The sequence below is a fragment of the Calliopsis andreniformis genome, chromosome 6, assembly GCF_051401765.1.
Source record: "Calliopsis andreniformis isolate RMS-2024a chromosome 6, iyCalAndr_principal, whole genome shotgun sequence".
Lineage (NCBI taxonomy): Eukaryota > Metazoa > Arthropoda > Insecta > Hymenoptera > Andrenidae > Calliopsis > Calliopsis andreniformis.
Genome location: NC_135067.1, coordinates 23,098,020 through 23,120,093, shown reverse-complemented (window position 1 = coordinate 23,120,093; position 22,074 = coordinate 23,098,020). Strand labels below are relative to the sequence as shown.

Below are 22,074 nucleotides of genomic sequence, written 5' to 3'. Positions count from 1 at the left end.
TCGGTAACGAGCGACAGAGCGACAGAACGACAGAACGTCTTCCGTTCCGGGTTCCGGCATAATAGTTGATAATAGTCGTGCGAGTTGGCAGTTGTGCTCAGTTCTGCTCAGTTGTGCTCAGGTGTGCTCAGGTGTGCTTTTCGTCTTCTTAGAGGAGACTCTGTGTTGTATAAGTTGAAGAGTAGCGTGATCAGTCCCTTCTCATTCCAAGCAACATGAATGAAGAATACGACGCGATCGTGCTGGGCACCGGGCTGAAAGAGTGCATACTTTCTGGCATGCTGTCGGTTAGTGGGAAGAAAGTCCTCCATGTAGACCGTAACAAGTATTACGGCGGTGAATCCGCCTCCATCACGCCTCTAGAAGATTTATTCGCGTAAGTCTTCCGAAAAAGTCCCGACAAACCTCCACCGATCCATTTCACTGACGATTTACTGTAAACTGTAACTATCAGCGGCGTAGAAGGCTATCTCTGAACCTCTGATCGTCGTTCATTTTTTTATCGAAACAATCATTTTTTCTCCTTGCTTCTTTTCTTGCAGCAATATTTATCGCGTCGCGTTCTTTCAGCTCCTCCACTGAGCGTATTGCTAACTAAAGCGTGACGTATACCGTCAACCGCGATAACACGTCGTTACTGTGCGGTTGCTCCAAAACTTTCATCCCTTTCTAAACGATGCTATTGGAAAAGTTGGCTAGGCTAGAATGCCACAATACCACTCGATACGGTTAGGGGGAGGGGCCCGCCCTGCGAAATACATACACGCTCGATCGAACGTGGCAAAATCGGTAGTGTAGTGGTTTGCGCTACGGAATTTGCGCACCACATTGTGTTTTCTCTTTTACACACTTTTTCCTTACTCTTTCCTTTTTCTCTTCGAACTGTACGTTCATATCGTTTCAAATATCTAGCAAATAACGAAATTTCAAATAACATTGATCGAAGTTGGGAAAAGTATGTAGAGGAATACAGTATGCACCAAGTATATATCTCTACCTGATTGTTAAATGTCCCGTTACTTCTTAGAGACCTCTTCCTCGAAAACTGCACCATATGTTGGTGTATTTAAGCGATCTGACAATTATATGTAAGAACTCTAGTCACGTGGAATGCGATGGTCTTATTTGCTCCGTGATTTTCCTAAAACCGATTTATTTCGTATAAATGTAACCGCTATCGCTTCAGATAATGAATCTTTTTTTACCATTTTGGGTATTCCGGAGATCATAATTCGTAAAACAACAAAACTATATTATGAACAAGATTACAGTGTAATGTGACTTTTCTACCATTCTCTAAATGAAAGTGATAACGCATCCGTATGATTGCATGTACTTCTGGTTGATTCTAATGGCTATCAAGTATCCAGCTACACAAACGATAAATCGCAACACACGTCTAAACCATCCGTTCTGCTGTAACGGTTGATAGACAAGATTTTCTTATTACTTTTTTTTTTAGCAGAAAATGTTATACAGTTAACCATTTTATACGCCTGTGAATAAAAATCAACGAGGTCGGAGGTTCTCATTCTAATCGAATATAATTGTATGTTTCAGCGTAATTTTCATTCGAATATTTCAAGAGTGCTGCAAGAATGAAACATTCGTATGATTAATTTGAATTTCATATATGTTATCTAGAAAATTTAAGGTCCCGATGCAAGATGAAACTTACGGCCGTGGCCGCGATTGGAACGTTGATTTGATACCGAAATTCTTAATGGCGAATGGTCTGCTGGTGAAACTTTTAATCCAAACCGGCGTTACCCGATATTTGGAATTTAAATCCGTGGAAGGATCATACGTTTATAAGTCGGGGAAAATCTCGAAAGTGCCGATAGACCAACAGGAAGCGCTATCGAGTGATCTGATGGGTCTTTTCGAGAAAAGACGTTTCCGTAGTTTCCTGATATGGGTGCAGAATATGCAGGAGGATGATCGAAAGACTTGGGACGGCTTCGATCCGTTTAACAATAGCATGAGCGCATTATATAATAAATTCAATCTCGATAAAAATACTCAAGATTTTACGGGTCATGCGCTAGCACTTTATAGGTAAACGCTGGTAGCGATAACTCTATTTAAGAATATATCGTTAACGACTGAACGATTAATCACATGGAATTATCTCATTTCAGGGATGATGACTATATAAGCCAAAGCGCAATTACTACTATAAGGAGAATTAAATTGTATAGCGATAGTTTAGCACGTTATGGAAAATCACCATATCTGTATCCGATGTACGGTTTGGGCGAACTTCCTCAAGGTTTTGCACGACTCAGCGCTATTTATGGTGGAACGTATATGTTGGACAAACCAATCGACGAAATAGTGATGAAAGATGGAAAGGTAAAAATATAGAAATCTCCTGTAATTATACGATAGCTATGATCAATTCGATATAATCACTAAGTATTTATTTTTTCTTATAGGTCGTTGGTGTACGTTCAGGTGATGAAGTAGCCCAATGTAAACAAGTATTTTGCGATCCTACATATGTGCCGGATCGTGTGAAGAAAGTGGGTCAGGTCATAAGATGTATTTGCCTTTTGGATCATCCTATACCAAACACAGGAGATGCTCTCTCCACGCAAATTATTATTCCTCAAAAACAAGTTAGTGAATTCGTATCCCATTTTCAGCTAATATTCATTTAAACATCAAAACTAAGGATAAGTATTTTTCTGTACAGGTAAATCGTAATTCCGATATCTATGTATCATTAGTATCGCATACCCATCAAGTAGCAGCAAAAGGATGGTTTATTGCCATGGTATCCACCACGGTTGAAACAAAAAATCCAGAGGTGGAGATTAAGCCCGGTTTGGATCTACTTGGACCGATCAGGCAAAAATTTGTATCTGTATCAGATTACATGGAACCAACCGACAACGGTTTGGAGAGTCAGATCTTTATATCGACGAGTTACGATGCTACGACGCATTTTGAAACTACTTGTTTAGATGTTCTTGATATATTTAAACGAGCTACCGGGGAAGAATTTGATTTGAACAAAGTGAAACATGACCTAGGCGATGAAGACCAGTAATTGTAAGGCTATTACCGTTACTGGTGTTACTTTTAAAACTAGTTTATCTTAAATTTAAAAAGGGAAAAAAGAACGAGTGAATAACGTAATTTAACATGTGTTTGCCGACTACGTCGGTGATTATTCGGGTCTCATAGTAGATATAATCTACTAATAGGCTCGCGCCTAATCATTATAGATTCTCATTCGCGGAGAATTTCAAAAGAAGTAAATATTATCGGAAATTTATTTTTCAATCTCAGTCTCAATCTCAATCTCAATCTCAGTCTCAGTCTGTATACTGCCCTTTTCACGTTTTCTCTGAAATATATAGATGCGAACATTTTCACGGGACATCGATACTAAAACTTTTATCATTCGTCGTCTGAATATTTTCGATAAATTTTGAAAAGAATGCAAACTAAAATACACAGCACGGCTCGATTCTATTTATACATTCGTAATCATCGGAATATCTTTTAGAGAGAATGGAGCAGTGTCGATTTTCGCGACTTTATAAATGTACTATATTTTAATTATGAAATGAAGATAGTAATGATAACTGTTTATTGAGATTGTATGTACATGTTAAAGAATCCTATAGTTGTATTGCTATTTGCAGTAGTCGAAACGCATCACAACACGAGGTACAATATAGATAGAAGTAATTTGAAAGAAAATGGATTCTATGCGTAGATATCCAAGTAGCATGCCGCGCGGTCTAGCATTAGAAAAAACATCATACACTGCACATTTGGTTCTAAGATTATTTCAAATTTCAATTATACAAATGAAATAGAAATACAAAATAAATAGGCATATGTGGAAGTTCTTGCGATGAACAATTATGTGAGATAAAAAAGGTTTACAAAAGGAACTGTCTGTCGAAATATTGGAAGAAAGAAGATCAAGAGAGCGGCCAAGCATTTAAATATAAATTTAATAGGTATATGTATATTCGTTCTCATTCTCAAACATATAAGGATGGGAATATAGAGAGAATGAAATCGTTACAACGTTGTTACTTTACGTAAGCTTGAACATTTTCCAGAGCAAACCATTTTCTGTCGAATATTTATGACTTTAATCAACATTATCGATTAAAGTGTATTGGAAAATCAGAAAAAAAGATAACTGTGCACAGATATGAATTGATTCGGAAATGCTATGCGTGTGCATTTATGTATGTGTGAATGTTTTGTTACGTGAGTGATTGGCTATCCCTCAAAATTTTTATTTTATTTGTATCTTTGCTGAAAACCGTAAGCGCACTGCAGTTCGTATTATGTACGAAATTTATTGATTCTATGGTGGCCACACGTTCCACTAGTAATTTATCTAAAATGTTATTCACGTAATTATAATGTGGCAGTCGTAAAAAATAAATCATATTGTATTAATTTCATTATTACTTTGTATTTCTATCTGCTCTGTGTAATGTACTAATAGAACACACATATCGTAAACGAACATTTATTACGTGCTTACTAACAATATTTTAAGCAATTTTCAAAACATAGACATTGTTATCCCTGCATCCGACGACCATAATATGATCACTGACAACAGGCGACGAAAACACTTCTCCAGGAAGCTTTACAGTCTTTGTAAGTTTATTTCTTGCAATGTTATAAGTATATAGGGTACCATCTGTACACGCTACGTACAAAATATTATCCTCGTTCCAAGGAGTTGCAAAAATTGGTGAATGAAGATTTAATACGTATTTTAAACTCGGTTCACTTTTAAAGCTAGAATCTATCGATTGTAAACAATACACATTCTTATTTTGACTAGCAACAATAATGTTTTCACAACCTGTAAGCGTATCGTTTCTTTTCACAATATTTGAGAATACATTACCATTAATTTTATAGTTCCACATCTGCAAAATCAAAAAAAGGAATTAAGATGAAAACAATTTTTTATGCAAACTCATGTACTAAGTTTTCATTACCTGAACATTGATTTCAATGTCGAAACAGCATAGTATTCCTGTTACGGAACAAAATAGAACAAGGCCGGAGTTTAAAACTGTAGGTGTGACAAAAATAGGATTGTCCAATTTGTGTTTCCAAACAATCTTTCCTGATGATTGTTCTACTGCTGAACAAAAACCATCCAAAGTTCCAAATAAGACGGAATTCGATGATAAATGCAAACAACCAGAAGCGCTAATACTTCCATTACTGATCTGAACTTTCCAAATGTTAGTTCCATCCTACGTTCAAATTTTTTTTATTAGACTCTTTATATGCAATTTCAACTAAATATTTTAATATACCTTTACAGAGAGGCAGTATATATAAAAATCGTAAGAACCAACAAATACTTTTTTCCGTTCTTTACAAGCTATTGCAGAACATTTTACAACGTCTCCCGTCTGATATTTCCAAATAACTTTTCCTGTCTTTAAATGTAAACAGTACACATTACCATCGTGACATCCTGCAAAGAAATAAATAGAGAAGAACGAAGAAATAAATCTTTCAAATAATAAAAAACTTACCTACTATGCCCTTGAAATCATCTAAGATTAAAATTGAAGCTTCAATTCTATTAGGTAATTTTATTCTAAATATAGGAATATAGCTATCTTTCACTAATTGAAATGTAAAAATGAAACCAGAATGTGAACCAACTGTGCCATACGTGTTTCCACTATATACATATATTTATATATATATATATATATATAAAAAGATACATTTATTAGTCACATGTAAAGGCTAAAACGAGACATTCTTTATAATACAATTTACTACTTACTCTGAATAATGAAATATCGTTGGTGATGCATCTACACATTTTTCTAAATCATATGTTTTCAATATTTCAATTTTTAAAATCGTATTTTTTTGTAATGTATATTTTTTATCTGTAAATAATGTGTCACTAAACATTTGACCTTTACATTTATACCATTTATATGTGGGAACTTGAAATGGATCTGAACTTTGACATTCTGCATTAATGTATTTGTCATGTTCTTTAGCTATGTCAATTAAGGGTATTAGTTCATTGTTACAAGAATGACATTCAACATTGTTGGCTACTCTTTCTTTGTGATAATTTAATACAGTAGCTTTTATGTAATTAAGACATTCATCTGCTCTGGCATTATTTAAAAACATGCCAATTAATTCAGGAAATTCTATATTCATTTTTTCAGACAAAGTACTTGACATTTGAAGTGCTATTATAGATGATCCTCCTCCGCTTATAAATCCATCAGTTTCACATGTTAAACTATCCCTCCAAACGCATTGAAATATTTCTTCAATATTTTTTACTTTGTCATCATCTTCTACATTTTTCTTTGTTGTCTGCTCTTTTATATATTTCTTTAGAAATTTTATACAAACTTTTCCACTGGAGGTACATTCAAATTGTTTCAAGAAATGAATTTCATTTGGCCTTTCCAAGGGATCTAAGTTATGTAAGTATTTGGTTACAGCATCTTTTGCATTGGAGTAATCTATAACTTTTTCCTTTGTTGTCAAACACAAATGTAGTTTATGGCAGTTTTCATCCCATAAAGCATAACAACATTTAACAAAATTTAGTTGTAATATAAATTCTTCAAGCTTTATTAAATCCACCTTATTACCAAATCTTTTTATTATATTATTTTTTCTTCCCTTATAAAATATTCTACTGTTTTTATCAATCTAAAATAGAAATATATTTTATTGCATAAAATAAACTAATAAACAATACATCCAAATACTGCATATGCTTACATGAACTATGTCACCAGTGTCACGAAATACAGGTAGTTTGAAATCTTCAATACTTTCATCATTTATTACACAAATTCTACTGTTACTTCCTATAAATAAATATATATAAAAGTTAAGTCTCATTTTACGATGACTATACAGAATAAAAGAAGTCAAAATAAGTACCTATATGAAGAAAGCCTGTACCATTTGCCACAACATTTCCTAACTCATCTTTAACTTGAAATATAGTATGCGATAATGCTTGTCCTAATAGACGTGTATCAAGTTGAAGGTTTGTTGGTATAATCTCATTAATACTGGCCCAACATGACAGTTCAGTAATACCATAAATATTATAGATTTTTGTATTATTTTGGGGATGTTTAATTTCATGAAATAGTTCAATTTTTGGAAATGGTTCTCCACCCAAAAGAAGAATTCTAAGCGATGTATTATTACTTAAAATAGTGTTTCTTAAACATTTTGTGGTCCAGTTATACAAAAAAACTGATGGAGTCATTTGTAATATAGTAATTTGACTAGAATAAACTACTTCTAATAATCTGAAAATGAGGGAAATTTCTATAAATTTAAATTTTTGCACAAGCAATGCTAATATTATTAGACATTTTTTTATCTCCACTTACCTATTTGCATTGTTCTTTAATGTCTTTGAAACCATAAATAATGTTCCTCCATTTGAGAGAGCAAGAAAAATTTCGATAATACTAGGATCAAAAGAAAAATTTGTGAATTGAGCAATTCTATCTGTTTTTTTAACAACTAATATCTTGTTCAAATCTAGAATGTTTGGAACTATACAGGAGTGAGACACTCTAACTACTTTTGGTGTTCCAGTTGAGCCAGAAGTAGTAATTGCGTAAGCATAATAATTTACTTTCACATGTTGTGTTACTTGTTTCTGAATGTGTTTTAATTTCACGAGATAAATAGATTCATTGTGTATTTTGACCCGATTTAAAATATCTCCTTCATTTGGTATTTCTTTACAAAATAAGTAACGAATATGCAAAGTAGTTATCAAACTTGTATATTCTTTTTTATCTGAAGGTATATTTACAAAACTGTGTTCACTGGTTAAAATCCTATAAACAAAGAAAATGATAGAAAATTGACATTAGTTACAATACTTTTATATTTAGTCTTAGACATTTTACGTATATCAAGATAAACATGTCGATTCTTACCCAAGTATTAATGAAATTACACAATATATAGGAATATCAAAATATATACCAATAAATTCAGGGTTCTGTATAAATGTTAAAAGATCAGACAACATTAACTTTGCAGCCAAAAGTTCTCTATATGTTATGTAAATAATTTCTTGTAAATCATGATATTCTATTGCTGCATTATCAGTTTCATTCCAATTACAAATCTCATGCAATTTTTTCATCACACTTGTTGGATTGTTGAAAGAACATTTTAAATTGTTCTCTGCATTATCTAAAAAAATTGTCGAAGCTTGAATAAGTAAAAGCTGTGACTACATCATAATCAATTTTTTAACTCTAATTTGTTTACTACAAAAAAATGTTCATACTCACTCATTATGTGTCAAATATACGTGAACATCAGCCTAATAAAAACTGCATTTCTGTTTAACACTTAAACCATGATTGAAAATAAAAATGATGGAATGCAGCGTTTTCTAAATACATCTGTTAGCCTTGACGTAGGTTATGCACTGTTTATTTTAGCTTTTAGATCAAAAACACTGTATGGACACATTTTTTGGATATAAATGAACATATAAGTATATTTACATTTCTAAAATTTCATTTAGAACATTTAAAAAACATATAGATTTTGATTTACAGAAAGTATTGAAACGTTTTATTCAAATGTATGTACCTATGCACATACGTACATCCATAAAACGTTAAATTATCAATATCGACTTATGTATTACATATTTATGCAACTTAATGTTTGTTCTAACAGTGGAAGTAGAATTAAAATATTATTGATTATATAATGCACAGACACTGCTTTTACAAGTTTAATTTTTCAATACAATTTATACTGTTTACAATTTATACTTGTGTTTACTACTTCTATTTTCTTAGAATTATTTGTACAAGGAAGATGTAAATAAAACTACCAAGTGTAGAAATTAAACTTATATTCTACATAGACAAAAGGTAATTTGCAGATCTAGTACACCAAACGTAACGCAGATCGACTGCGTCACTAGGGAGATATGCTATTTATATTTATACTTGTGAACTTCGTGTCTGCGTGATTAATGTTATACAAAAAATGGGGGATAAATAAACCACAGACACATCAATGTGACCTTCAATATTTTGAAAGCAGAAATCTATGTTATATAGGAATATTTGGTGCATCAATCAAAAAATTATGTGTGGTTATTAAAATTATGAAACACACGAATATAATATAATTAGTGTATCATCGGCGGATTAATTTCTAAATGTTCATTAGAATTTTAGAAAACCAAAAATTAACCGTTTCTGAATATCTTGGTCTATTTTTCTTCACACCATTCATTTTCTTTGCGAACTTGTTCTTCTTCTGATGCGGTAAAATCATTTTTAATATTGAAAGTCTTTCGAATTTCTTCAGGTGTTTTGCCTTTTATCATGTTAGCAACAGTTTTACATGTTACATCTAAAAGTCCTTTAATGTCAAGGTAATTAGCTGCCAAAATCAACTCAAAAAGAGTTCCTTGATCAACCTATAAACAAATTAATCAAGTATATAGAAGCTTATACAATATTTCCTTTACCGTTTGGTAAATATGCATAAAGTATGTCAAACAGAGGAGACATTTACTTTTAAGAAATCTGCATCCCAAGAACTTATGTCATCAGTGCGTTTTTCTTTATTTTCATCATCTTCGGGTAGTGGTGGATCATCCTTGTGATAGGTAGCCCATAATATTACTTTCCTGAGAATGGCAGAATTAACATTTGGAAGAGGAACAACTTCTTCCTCGTCTTCATCCATACCAAGATCTTCTAACATAGTCTTTATAGTCACCGAACATTTTGCAATATCAACATCCACTTCAAAAACTTCACCATCTGAACTTTGTAGCTTAATATTAGGCATCTAGAACAGATTTTAAACATTCGTCGTGCTACATGTTTACGTATTCAAGTATAATTGAACCTGAGTGTTGTTTTCCTTGCAACGATGAAGTCTCTCATTAATTTGATACACGTACTTTTATTTTCCTGACCCAAAATGCGTCAATGATTTGACCTATCATTTAAATAATTTTAAAACTTTTCTAATTCGTCCACTATTAACTTACGATTGAATATGTTCACTATTTATCATTTCTTTTCGAAAATAAGCAGGAACTTCATCGTTGCGAACGACATTTTCTTATAACGTGTGTAAGAAATATCAACTTTATATCTTCACAATCGAGCAGAGTGTTGCGTAGAAGCTTCTAACACTTAAGAACAAGAAAGAGTTGGAAAAATCACCGTTAAATGCTCGTTAAGATTAACGGAGAAAAATATTAAAGAATTTGCTCCAACGGCGATCAGCAGAAGGCACTTGTTCTCCTGCTCTTTATCGATCCCTTTCTAGCTTCCCCTCAATTCCCTCTTTATTTTCTCCTTCTGACCCAATATTTCGGTCTTCGTTGTGTACAGTTGTATAACGTTCTGTCCTTTTCGGTACCTCGAAATCGTAGTTATCTCTCTCTTGCTCTTCTATTTTCTTCTCTTTCTCGTCGGTTTTGGTATAGCTTTCGTACTGCCCGTACAGCTCCCATACAGCTTGCACAACTAACGCAAGATGTCACTGCGATACTACACAAGGGCCATGAAAAAGGTTTATTGCGCAAAATTTGTCAAAAGAAAAGTGACGGTAAATGTGAAATAATGAAATACTTGATCTATAACTGATAAAAATGACGTACATTTGTTGGACTGTATTCTTGAACATATTATACTTTAGGTACGCTTACCTTTTTCTGCGATTTTAAGTAAATACATGAAATAATAAAAAAACTAACTATGCGAAATATCTCAACTGATTTATAAAAGAGACACAAATATAAAAGCACTTTTGTTTATCCTTTTCCTTTTCTTTATGTTCTCTTCCTTGCATAGTATAAAAGAACGTTTTCATTTTTTACGTTCTTTGGATGCATAAAATAGTCATGTACATAAAGACAGACGAAGTGATCTCTTTTTCTTCGATAAGATTATACCTATACCCTACTTTGAAAATAGGAAAAAGTTGAAAAATGAAAGGAAAAGAAAGGAAATTTGACTTAAAGGTAAAAAGCCGTTCAATGACGTCAATTACTTTCGGCGAAAAGTTTCATTTCTCCCTCTTTTCTTGTATTTAGAGGCGAATCAAAATTTTGTCTCGATATAACGCGGCACTCCCAAGTCTCAAGTATACGTCACCGAATACTTAGATTTGAAAATAACCATGTGTTCGTAAATTAAAAAAGAAAAATTGCACCATAATTTTCTGTAATGATCCGCTCAATTTCGCGTATAAGCGTTATAAAAAATGAGAGCGTACGAGAAGCCGGCGGCTTTCGAGCAATAAAACTACGCTTCATTATTACTCGAACGATTTTCGTACCTACGAGAGAAGTATGAAAGTTAGGGATACATAAACAGGGGGTTCTTCTAGGCGCCAGCAACCTACGCACAAATATCCTCCTCCTTTCGGGCTTTCCTCTCTTAATCTTAACTATTCCTTTTCTCTTTCGGAGATACTGAAGAAATATTATCATGCTTCCTTTTCCGCACTGTTATTTTTATAAGAAAAAAAATCTCATAGAGGAAAATACCGTGTACTCAAGAGTAGAAGAGGTTACAAACCATTCTACATAGTATAGTTACGATGTTTCGATTGCTGTAGCAAAAAGTTCATTTGATTTTCCTTCAGCCGATCGAGCGAGACAAGCTCAGCTCACAAGAGTAGTTTCAGCGTCGATGCGTCGAAAAGTGCATTAATACGAGTTAGTTTGCCCGAAGCAGGACAAACGAACGTACGTTTCAACGTACACGTGTTGTATTTTCTCGTTGCTTTCCTCCCTTGCTTCGACCATCACCGTGGAACGGAATGAAATTGAAAATATTCTCTTTCAGGGAAAAGAGAAAGCAAAAATGGCAACCCTCAAAGTCTGCCTTGAGCGACCGTATTTTTACATCGATCGAAACAATTAGGGGTTCATGTTCATGGATGAACGTGACAAGAATGACCACCAGAACGATATATGTACTCGACATTTGGTCGAACATAATTTTTTCGTAGAAAGGGCAAAATGTCAGGATAGCTGAATAGGTCGAAAAAGAACAAAACAGGGTGCATGAATGAGTGAGTACTTCGTAGTCGTATGAATCATCAATTTTCGGTCTTTCCTTTGATGGAATTACTTACGCGCAGAATTGTGCTCTTGTTCACTTTCCCGGTAGAAAAATTTCATCTGATTTCGAAAGATTTAGAAGTTGGAATATTCTGTATCCTAAAATCTACGATTACGCAAATATTCCTGCAGATCGATTAACGGTTTCTATCAACGTCGCAAATGCGAAGCCGCGAAAAACTCTTTGAGCATGGGATTGCCGCTAATTAAGGAAGCTTCAAAAGTTTTATAAGGAATTTGAAATAAGAATCAGAAAAGAAACAAAAGAAAAGTTATAGACAGTTAAGGCTGACGATTACGAATCTTACACAACTGTTTAATAACGATCGCAATTGTAATAAATGTTAAAAGATTACTTCTGTTAAATATCCCGAGGCAGCGTTTGTACTCTTCAAGAACAAGTCGGTTGTATAAGTTACAACTTCCACTCCAACTCTACACCATGAAGTCTTATTAAAATTTGCTTTTAAGTGATGTCAACTTTCTTCAAATCGATCGATTTGATTCTCAAGCGTTTTAACTTCTCTCAAGATATTTTAGATAAGTTATCAGTATATTTTTCACAGTGAACCATGATGCTTCTAATAAAGAAGAGTTCCAACGAAAATCATGATTCAGAATCGAGTAGAGACAACGAGGGATAAAGAAGTGATTCGTTTGGCCGATATTCAAATGAATTTGTCCATCTGGTAAATTGGTAGAGAAGCGAATATTTGAAAACGAAAGGATAATGACGTCGAGGTGGACAGTTGCGTTTCTGGTTTTGTCAATACAATTGGTCCGTATAGCAGTTGCGGTGATAGATACTGAATCATGCTAATCCTTCGACGCAAAGGCGCCACGACGTCTGTCGCTGCAGCTCTTCTCGATTAGTAACACATTCCTTGCTTCCCACAGCCCATTTCCTTTTCTTGCCTTTTTCCCCAAATTAATGTGTGGATAATTGCGGATTAATTGCGGTTACCTCCGATAATCATTAATCTTTCTTCGTATCGCTTTTTTCTGATTACGCGATAAGAGAGTAAGAGAGAAGAAAGCTCGTTACAATTTCGTTGACCCGCAACGATACCGACAAAGAATCAGCGAAACGAGAGGTCTGACTTATAGCAGTCTATTCACTGTTGCAAAAAACTAACTGACGCAGTTTGCAGTGTTCATTCGAAGAACACTCGCAACTTGGCATCGATGACGATTTTAACATGACGCGGATATCATTTTTGAGACGAATTCGTTCTGTTTTGAAAAAGACACAGTTCATACCCTAAAGCCTGAATATAACAATAAGAACTACATTTGCTGGTACTTTAATGATCACTTGTATGACGTCGCTTGCATATAATGTACATGGATATAATAACGCAAAGGTTCGTTCGCGGAAACGTTGCTGATACATACATCCTTTTTCTGTTCCTAACTTGCACGCATGACGGTAGTCTAAGAGGGGATCTTCCTTAAATTTTAAACGTAACAACAAAGGACAGATGCATATTTCACGATATGATACGATTTTTTATATGTTTCTCGTTAAAATACGTTTTTTAATTGTTCAGCAGGTGTAAACAGAAGAAGAAAGCTGCGGAAAGGAAAAGAAAAGGAAAGCGAACGTCGACTTTTTCGCATTAAACAGATACCTACCTGCCAAGTCTTGCCTGTCGTTTTTAATGAGACCTACGTGGCCGTTGTGGGTTAATTATTCCTAAAAAAAAATTCGCCCCTGTAATTCTTACGTTCGTTAACTATCGTCGGTGGAAATTTCTCGAGTACATCTTTTGACACTGATATTAAGTCTCGCTATTTCGTTATAAACGGCCTGTCAAAATTTATACATATCCGACGGTCTCTGAAGTTTGAGTAAATCGACACTTTGAATTGCTGGAGTCAGCTTTTTAATTCTATGATACTGTGTCACTGTTTCTGGTTTCCACCCCCGCCTTCGAACGACGATCAATGAAATTAAATATTAACTGGTCAACTTGATTGATTGGACGCTCGAGTTTTCACGATGCCTGCGATAAATGAGAACCACGAAGAATGGCCAGCAAAATGTAAGAAACGGGAGATAAAAATGAGAGAGAATTCGTTTCACTCGAACGAGTTCGTAAAGATCTTGATACACCGAAACGTAATGTACTAGTATGTAAGTGTGTGTACGTCTGGGAATCAATTGTAAGTGTATCCAAAGATTGCGAAAGTAACCTTTTCGATACTCCTTCTTTCTATCGTCGGTATCTTCTCTATCAAGACCTTTCGAATGTCCAATGCTATACCGCGGTTAATATGGAAATTATTGAAATTATGCATCGTTTCTGAAATGAATAACGTGGCACAGAAGAAAATTCGCAATTCGTTAATTTTGTTGAAGACGAGCGAATTATCTTATTTTGTTAGTGGGTAGAACTTGCAAGTTACATCGTTTTAACGGTAACAATTAAGATTTCTCAAAGTATCGCGAGACGCATTCCCGCGGATACAACTTTTCTACTTAATCATGAGCAGTGGCTTCGCTGAGTGGCCGTTTGTCCTTACAATTCCTAGAACAAGAAGAAAAAGATGCCCTTACATTAACCGAGTACTAAATAAGTATTTACTTAGTTTCATTCATTCCGCTGCTTTTTATGTAAGTATCGAAATATCTGCCACAAAACTTCGACATGTTTTCATCATAGACCTGCTACTTACATATTGCATGATCGAAAAAGATTTGTGGTACATATATAAAAATATATGAAACGTATATACATGTACATGTATAACCGGGTTAAGATGATCAAGATTATTAAGATTAAGATCGTTCCGCTGTAGACGGAGGGTCATTCACAAAGTTCCATTCATGAATTTACGTAAGAAGGTCCCGCTACCCCTGAAAGTAGTGTTTCGTGGCATTCGGCGGTCGTCAGTCTTGTCGGCGATTTCCTGTGATATCATCGTTCTGGGTGGAGACTCGGTCCAATGACGTAATGAGACAGAGGGTGTACGATACATACGGGGCGGCCGTAACAGCGTGGAGGAGGAACACGTTGGTGGAGCTGGTGCGAATGGTGGTGGACACGGTGGGAACCTCTTGGTGCCACCGAAGAAGATCGAGGAAGAGGGGTGAGTGGTTGCAGTATAAATGTAGCCCGCGCAAGCTCCACCAATCACTCGCCCTCTGACCTCCAAACTCCAAGCACCCCCTCCTTGTTCGGACGATTTTAAAGTCAGAACCAAAGACTCGTGGCCTCGTGATCGCCTCGTGCTAGGATCCTCACCCGTCGTCGGGGCTCATCCTTTACCCAGTGATTCCAGGGAAACACGAGTACCCACCACCGGCCAACGACCGGTTCGCTTCTTCTCCACTCGACCTTTCATAACTTGCTCCTCATAGATATGACAACGGTAAGTGCTACACACTTTCAACCTTACATATTTTTTTGCTTCCCTTTCAAACCTTTCTCTTACGAACGCGTAATTAGTCAAATCACTATTAATATTCTACACCTAAATCTAGTAATCGAAAGTCCTGCGATAAGTCGCGTAAAATGCTGACGAGGTAGGAATGTTGAATACGATGCATTATGAAACGACACGCTACATATGTGGAATAACTCGAGTAACTTCCGAACCGATTGTTATAGTAATCCGCAGAATTTCAATTAATGCTGTATTTAAATCGAATTCGATTTGACTTGAAAGAACATAAAGTAGGTACATATTTTGAATGTACCTGTTAAAGTGGCGACGCTATAGATAACAAATAACTTGTTATATTCGATAGCAAGATATTTACCAGTCGCTTATGCGACCGTGAAAAGGCAATCATTCGTCATTGTCGAGACGGCGCGGCGCGGCGCGGCGCGGCGCGGCGCGACGCGGCGTTGTTCTCTTGGGATGATCATAAAGTTCGAAGATCTAGGTATATTTGTGTCGTATTGGAAACTTTCGATGCGTTTATTTTACGGAATAGCTTAGACGAGTGCTGGACAATGATACGTTATGGACAAATAAAATTAAATAACTATGGTGCATTGTGGACGATAAAGTAAGGAGAGCGAATGATAAAGAAGATAGAAACATAATTCGTTTTTGAATGATATTCATAGAAACTCTGAGAATTTTTCAAACAATAAGCCGTAAAGCTATCTTGAAATGTATCTACATATTGTCCAAAATTTGACCGATTACCTTCATAAAGGCTCGATACATTATGCGAGAAAGCAGACAAAGTGTAAAGCTTGTCTTGTCACTAAGAAAAGATAAGTCTCATATGCAATAGAAAAGAATTATTATCAGGACCGTGTGTGCTTTGTAAATCTACAGCGATCGTTAGATCGAGAGTGGAGTAGAACAGGAGAGGAAAGCATGCATTGGTGCACGAAGAGGAAGAAACACATTCGTCGCGAGAAGAGGTTGCATCGAGTCTCGGTCTAGTCGCCAGAGAACACATAAACTTTCCCGCTCGTATTGAATGAATCGTTGACGGTTTTGCATTAACAAGTAGATAACGCGGCGCCAGGGATTTTCGCATGCAAACTATTACGCGTTAGAGATTCATCAGTGCCATCCGCGGTCAGTAGTCATAACTTTTTATGACGGTAGTTATTGGTTTTGTTGCTCCTATTCTGTGTCTTCTATGATGATGATGATGAACAATTCGTTTCGAAATCACCATCAATTCCTACGACAACAACGTGACGCATGGAAGAATTGATTGGCCAAGTCAGAGGGAGAATCGGTTCGACTTATTCGCATTTCTAATTTTCGACATATGTATAGGGTAACTGTTGAAATTCATACTCAATCGCAACATCCAAAGAATCGCGCTGTAACCTGACTAGTATCTTTAAATGAAAAGTAGACAATGATGGTGTTCACCTATAGAATTCGTAATCAAGAACATAAGATGAAGAAGTTTGAAGAAAGGACGTACAGGGTCTTAAAAAACATGAAAAGAGCCGCAGTGTTGTGAACGAAACTCCAAAAAATGGAGAGAAGAGAGAAAAGGGTGGAAGAGCTTTTTCTGTGCCACGAGACAGAGAGACGCCAAGACGTCCCACATCCGGGACGGGAGTTAAATCGTGCGTTCCTAGCTTTTCCCCTTTTCACTAGCGTTCTCCAATCCTCCCTCCTTTCCTCTCTCTTTCTTTTTTCTTTCCTCTCTGTCTCTCATACACAGTACTATCATGTTTCTATTTGATTTCGTCAACGAAAAGGAATTATAGAGATCAGTAATTCAGGATTGAACACGAAAGAATAAGATAAAAGCATTTTGACAGCTCTTGAACGATCGTCACCTTTCTCAAGAGCGAAGCTACTTTTCAAAAGATATTCTTATTTTTTCTTGAACGAATGAAAACGGTCCTGCGATTATCCGCTGACGTTGATAATACATACTTTTGCCAGATTTACGTGGGAAGTCCATGGTAATTCGTTGATGTTTGTCTTTTGACCGAAAAATTTCGCGTTGCCGTTAAGAACAGTTTTACCCGCGACGAATGAAACATATGTGGCCAACCTTTCCCGCTAATGATCATGTATGCGTAACCAGATATCAAGACTGAGAAATTCGAATCTAAACGAGGTAAAAGTTACAATGAAATACCAGAAATCGGTGTATGCTGGAAGATCAAAGAAAATATAATACAGTGGTAAAAAAAAATCATTGATATGTGTGCATTCGATTTCGGTCATTGATTTTGATACCTAACGTATTTTACAAACGTATTGAATTTGAGTATTTTAGAGAAATAAACACGAAGCCCTGTTTTGAAATTTTATATTCGATACTCAAGACTATCATTTCGAAAACGGTATATATATATTCTCTTAGCCTAAAGCTGTTTGTCGGAAGATAAGAAAGTTAACGGTATGAAAGAAAAGAAACGAAATTTGTCGAGTTACAGTGTTTGCGATAAACATCGGTATTCCATTATTTAAGCATCAGCATTCAGTATCAGCATTGCCTACCTTATTATAATAATGTTCGATTAGTGGTTATCGCATAATGTTTCGCAAGCAAACAATGTACGAAGGTTCCACGAAAAAATAACAAGTAACTGATACTATCCCATTGGTAGGGGCAAGGGACGAGCAAGTTCCTTGCGTGAAACGTACACCAAGACGGACTCCCTTTGATAATTAATTTTCTGTTACGAATTTTTCTCAGTGTGTACGTTTGGTTAATCGATGTGTAGACATCGTACCCTTGCATTACGTTAAATTGAGTTTATCTTTTCTTCACTGATACTGCACCTAGAATACTTTTATCACACCTGGTCTTCCTTGATCAGCGAAAATTAACATTCACGCCTCTGGAACAAAAGAGCTAAATAGAATAAAAAAGTTGAACTGCATGTACATACTAGAAGAAAAGAAATATAGTAAGTGTAAGTAGGTATGTTTCTAATTTGGACTTGCATTTTGATCTGTTTACACGATGATTTACGTATCTATACCGATAAGTAAATTTCGCATTGGTCATTAGCTACGTACAACTACTACTTTCTAACAGGGAGTATTTTTTAATGAAGAATCATAGGTGGGATGGGATTAGCTAACAGTACAATCCTTGTAAAAGGGCAAAAAGTATCACGACACGACCGAGTACGCAGCTCATAAACTCGTTTCCGAACAATCTTTTTCAATTAAAGACTCGCCGACGTTATCTTACACTCCTCATAACGGAATGCGTACTCGATACGTGGGAATATGCATACATACATCTTTTCTTTATGCGCTCTGACATTGGGCATGAAATATACACCAATTATATTTCGAGCGAAACCTGTAGTAAAAGAATATGCAGTAGTAGAGAAAGCAAAGTAATATAATCTCTCTGGTTTCAAATTCTTTACACTATCGCGTTTGAAACAGGAATTTTTTGATACGATGACAAAGGTACGTTGTAGAGGATAATTCGATTGGTCTGTATTTCAGAAACTCGTGAACAAACGAGAAACGTGAGAACATCAATCGTTGCGGATGCACAATAGCTTTTTCGTGTGGAGGTCTGTTATCAATCCATTTGAATAATCCCTGCAATTAGGATAGCCGCCAATTAACTAAAATTAACCATGTGCAATGTTACTCTACTGTGACCCATCACCACCTGCCGTCTACCCTCATAGAGGGGTTCCTTTGACAAATTTCGAATTTAATACGCGATTATCGTGAATCGCGCGTATCATTTGTCCTTCGTTTCGAACTACGAAAGATGGAAAATGAGAATGAAAAAGTAGGGAGAAGAGACAAGGCGACTTTAGAAACCACGTACCCTATCGTCTGCTTGTATCCATCAGACGATTTAAGCATATTACAAGGCAAAATGTCGCCTTGGTTTGATCTCGATGATAAGATATCTACTCAGACTCCCGATTATATGCAAAACCGTCGAAAACAGCACTCAGAAGACGCGTTAAAAGTTATCTCGCGTAGGACGATATCAACCTCGCTAGGTGTCTATATCTACCACTCGATGGGTTTGCGGATGGTTCAATCGATAACGATCAGGTCAGCGATTTGTATTTCATCCATCGTGTCTTTATGGGATGCTCACGTGTTCGTGCAAACGCCTACCAAAATCTTAATCGAATCGCGCACATTGCTTACTAATCCATAAATTAGTATACCATCAATATTTTTACATGTACATATAGTATCATTTTCCGCCATTATACCTCGTGAAGTGTCCAATAGTTGTTAAAAATTTCAATTTTTCTTCGCATTGCAGTATTATCATGCCCCAATGCAACGTGTTTCAATCTTCCTTAGACACATTTGCATTGCTCCCAAATATTTCTAGCAATATCCTCTCGGGAAACATCACGTGCCAACTGGAAATCGATTAAGTGACTCAAATTAGAAACACGCAAATTACATGGAGCCGCTTCATTATAATACAATTATGTATGCTTTAGAGCATAGAATTTTATCCTTGATATATCATTCGTAAAGGAAGAATTTGCTATAATATTTTGAATATCATTCGAAAATATTTAGTGCGTAAATTGTCTTCGTTATTACTCTCGGATCGTACACATGGAAGTAGAATTTTTCGAGGTGTACGCAACGCTGCACCACAAAAAAAGGAATACGCATACATACATATTATCGAGCAACTTCTATAAGTATCTAATTGTGTTAAATTGATGAAAGTTTGCCTATGCGAATACATATATGTATTCTATAATATTTTCTATACAATTCATGCAAAATTATATCAATTTTAGACACTTTTTTGATTATACAAGTAGATAGTTTCGTTGTAGATAGATAGACATCTACTCAGCGTGTTCGTTTAGTTATCCCAACCTTCTCACAGTAAGATTATATTAACCGTTGTACTCGGATGGTTTGCTAACAAATAACAAGAATATGCGATGTCGAAAGAACCAACTTGGCGTAAATTGGCTGATGCAGCTACGAACTCTGTTCTTTCTCCGCCTTCGTCACATTGAAAATAAATGGGGATCTGATATCGATTTTGAATAAAAATGTCCTTTTCCTCTCGTAGAAAGTCGAACATAAGAAGAAACGAAATTTAGAGACTTTGGTCCCTCGTTATAGCCGAATCTATGTAAGATTTGTCAAATAGTTGTGGATTTGTTTTCGTTTATTTCATTACAACGTCGAGAATGTAATCGAAATCAACTAATAGGCTTGAAATTAATATTTTTACAGGCTGTCGTGTTCATCCAACGATGCATGGTAATTCTTGCTCTTTTCCTTTGCTACTTTCACGTTCATGGCGAAAGCATAGATTGCGAGTAAGTATATGTGTGTATATGTATCTATGAATGTACATATGTATACATATACCCATGTACCTTCACCTGATTATTTACTATCTACTATTAACTGTGTACTTTACCAATCTACTTTAGATTGTACCCGTTCCATCACACCTGCAGAGGCACAATGTCGAGGAAACGCGCAATGTTTCCGATCATGTACGGATCGGATTGTGACGGAAATAAAGGAAGTTTAAACTGCATCAAGGAACTTGAAGACAAACGCCGCGTTTCTTTTGTTCCATGGTCGAAATCGAAACTCTTCTTCACTTTATTTAATAACGTAAGAAGTTTTCCATGACGTTCCTAGGTATAGATATGTATTTCAAGTATGAATATACAAACAAAGGCGATTTTAAATACAATAATACATGTAATACAATAATGTATGTAGATTGTGAGGAGGCAATGTCAAAGTCTGCTCTATACTTCATTGAAAAAAACAGAAATTTTTATTGTCGCAGGATCTACAAAAGGATATTAAGTATTCTACGCGACATAGACAAAAGAACAACGATATGGATGAACAAAGGCCACCATTAATGGAGAACTTTTTATCAGAATTGGAAGCCTTGGACGACTATTGAATTAATTGATCGGGAAATAAATGTTTACTCGACTCGTGCAAATATTTTTCATTAATTGAACTTTTCGTAATGTGTGTTTTGCCCTATTTCTATACTGTCGTTTATATCGAATAAAATCCCTTTCCTCTCTCTCTCTCTCTCTCTCTCTCTCTCTCTCTCTCTCTCTCTCTCTCTCTCTCTCTCTCTCTCGTCTTTCTTCCCATCTCTTCCACCTTACTGCCTATATTACCCTTTTCTTTCATTCACTTTGCCTCCCTTTCATTCTCCTCTAAACTCGAAATATAATTGAAACACTGTATCGATGTTATTGCAATACATTATGTGCTACAGCATCAGAAAGTACATGTGAAATTCACAGAAATTCCTTGAATTATCCTATTAAAGGAATGGTTTATTAAAAATACAATACAGTTACCATCCATGTGCGTAACCAGCTAAGTCCTTCTGCATAAACGAATGTAAAAGAAACCATCAAATAACGTCTTGATTGTGTTTAAAAGAGAGAATATAAAAATAATAAAAACAGTTAATTTTAGGAAGTTTCATGCATTTTCTATACATTTAAAAG

General features: G+C 35.5%; 4 protein-coding genes across 7 annotated transcripts; 2 read left to right on the top strand and 2 right to left on the bottom strand.

The window, feature by feature from the left end:
- The first annotated feature begins 14 nt into the window (after positions 1-14).
- On the top strand, positions 15-3,986 carry Gdi (GDP dissociation inhibitor). Of its 3 annotated transcripts, none has more exons than XM_076381260.1 (5): positions 15-287; positions 1,645-2,058; positions 2,142-2,355; positions 2,439-2,621; positions 2,699-3,986. In XM_076381260.1, exons 2-5 carry the CDS (start codon positions 1,661-1,663, stop codon positions 3,053-3,055), a joined length of 1,152 nt encoding a protein of 383 aa, XP_076237375.1. In that variant the 5' UTR covers positions 15-287; positions 1,645-1,660; the 3' UTR covers positions 3,056-3,986. The 3 variants fall into 3 exon arrangements, with proteins under 3 accessions (XP_076237375.1, XP_076237374.1, XP_076237376.1); XM_076381259.1 differs by having other exon boundaries at positions 15-376; XM_076381261.1 differs by lacking the exon at positions 15-287 and adding an exon at positions 1,465-1,549.
- A 505-nt stretch (positions 3,987-4,491) lies between these two features.
- Positions 4,492-8,652, bottom strand: Aasdh (Aminoadipate-semialdehyde dehydrogenase). The gene is made up of 10 exons (XM_076381258.1): positions 8,331-8,652; positions 7,968-8,229; positions 7,407-7,865; positions 6,943-7,322; positions 6,778-6,866; positions 5,804-6,705; positions 5,544-5,695; positions 5,319-5,482; positions 4,992-5,255; positions 4,492-4,919 (listed from the first exon to the last, which is right to left on the bottom strand). Exons 1-10 carry the CDS (start codon positions 8,332-8,334, stop codon positions 4,533-4,535), a joined length of 3,063 nt encoding a protein of 1,020 aa, XP_076237373.1. The 5' UTR covers positions 8,335-8,652; the 3' UTR covers positions 4,492-4,532.
- Positions 8,653-8,771: 119 nt separating this feature from the next.
- On the bottom strand, positions 8,772-10,380 carry Skpa (S-phase kinase associated protein 1 SKP1-related A). Of its 2 annotated transcripts, none has more exons than XM_076381263.1 (3): positions 10,245-10,380; positions 9,583-9,861; positions 8,772-9,484 (listed from the first exon to the last, which is right to left on the bottom strand). In XM_076381263.1, the coding sequence occupies exons 2-3, from the start codon at positions 9,859-9,861 to the stop codon at positions 9,275-9,277; spliced, it is 489 nt and encodes a 162-aa protein (XP_076237378.1). In that variant the 5' UTR covers positions 10,245-10,380; the 3' UTR covers positions 8,772-9,274. The 2 variants fall into 2 exon arrangements, with proteins under 2 accessions (XP_076237378.1, XP_076237379.1); XM_076381264.1 differs by having other exon boundaries at positions 10,167-10,302.
- Positions 10,381-15,308: 4,928 nt separating this feature from the next.
- On the top strand, positions 15,309-22,046 carry LOC143180607 (uncharacterized). The gene is made up of 4 exons (XM_076380464.1): positions 15,309-15,529; positions 20,810-20,895; positions 21,013-21,202; positions 21,384-22,046. The coding sequence occupies exons 1-4, from the start codon at positions 15,521-15,523 to the stop codon at positions 21,504-21,506; spliced, it is 408 nt and encodes a 135-aa protein (XP_076236579.1). The 5' UTR covers positions 15,309-15,520; the 3' UTR covers positions 21,507-22,046.
- The last annotated feature ends 28 nt before the right edge of the window (positions 22,047-22,074 follow it).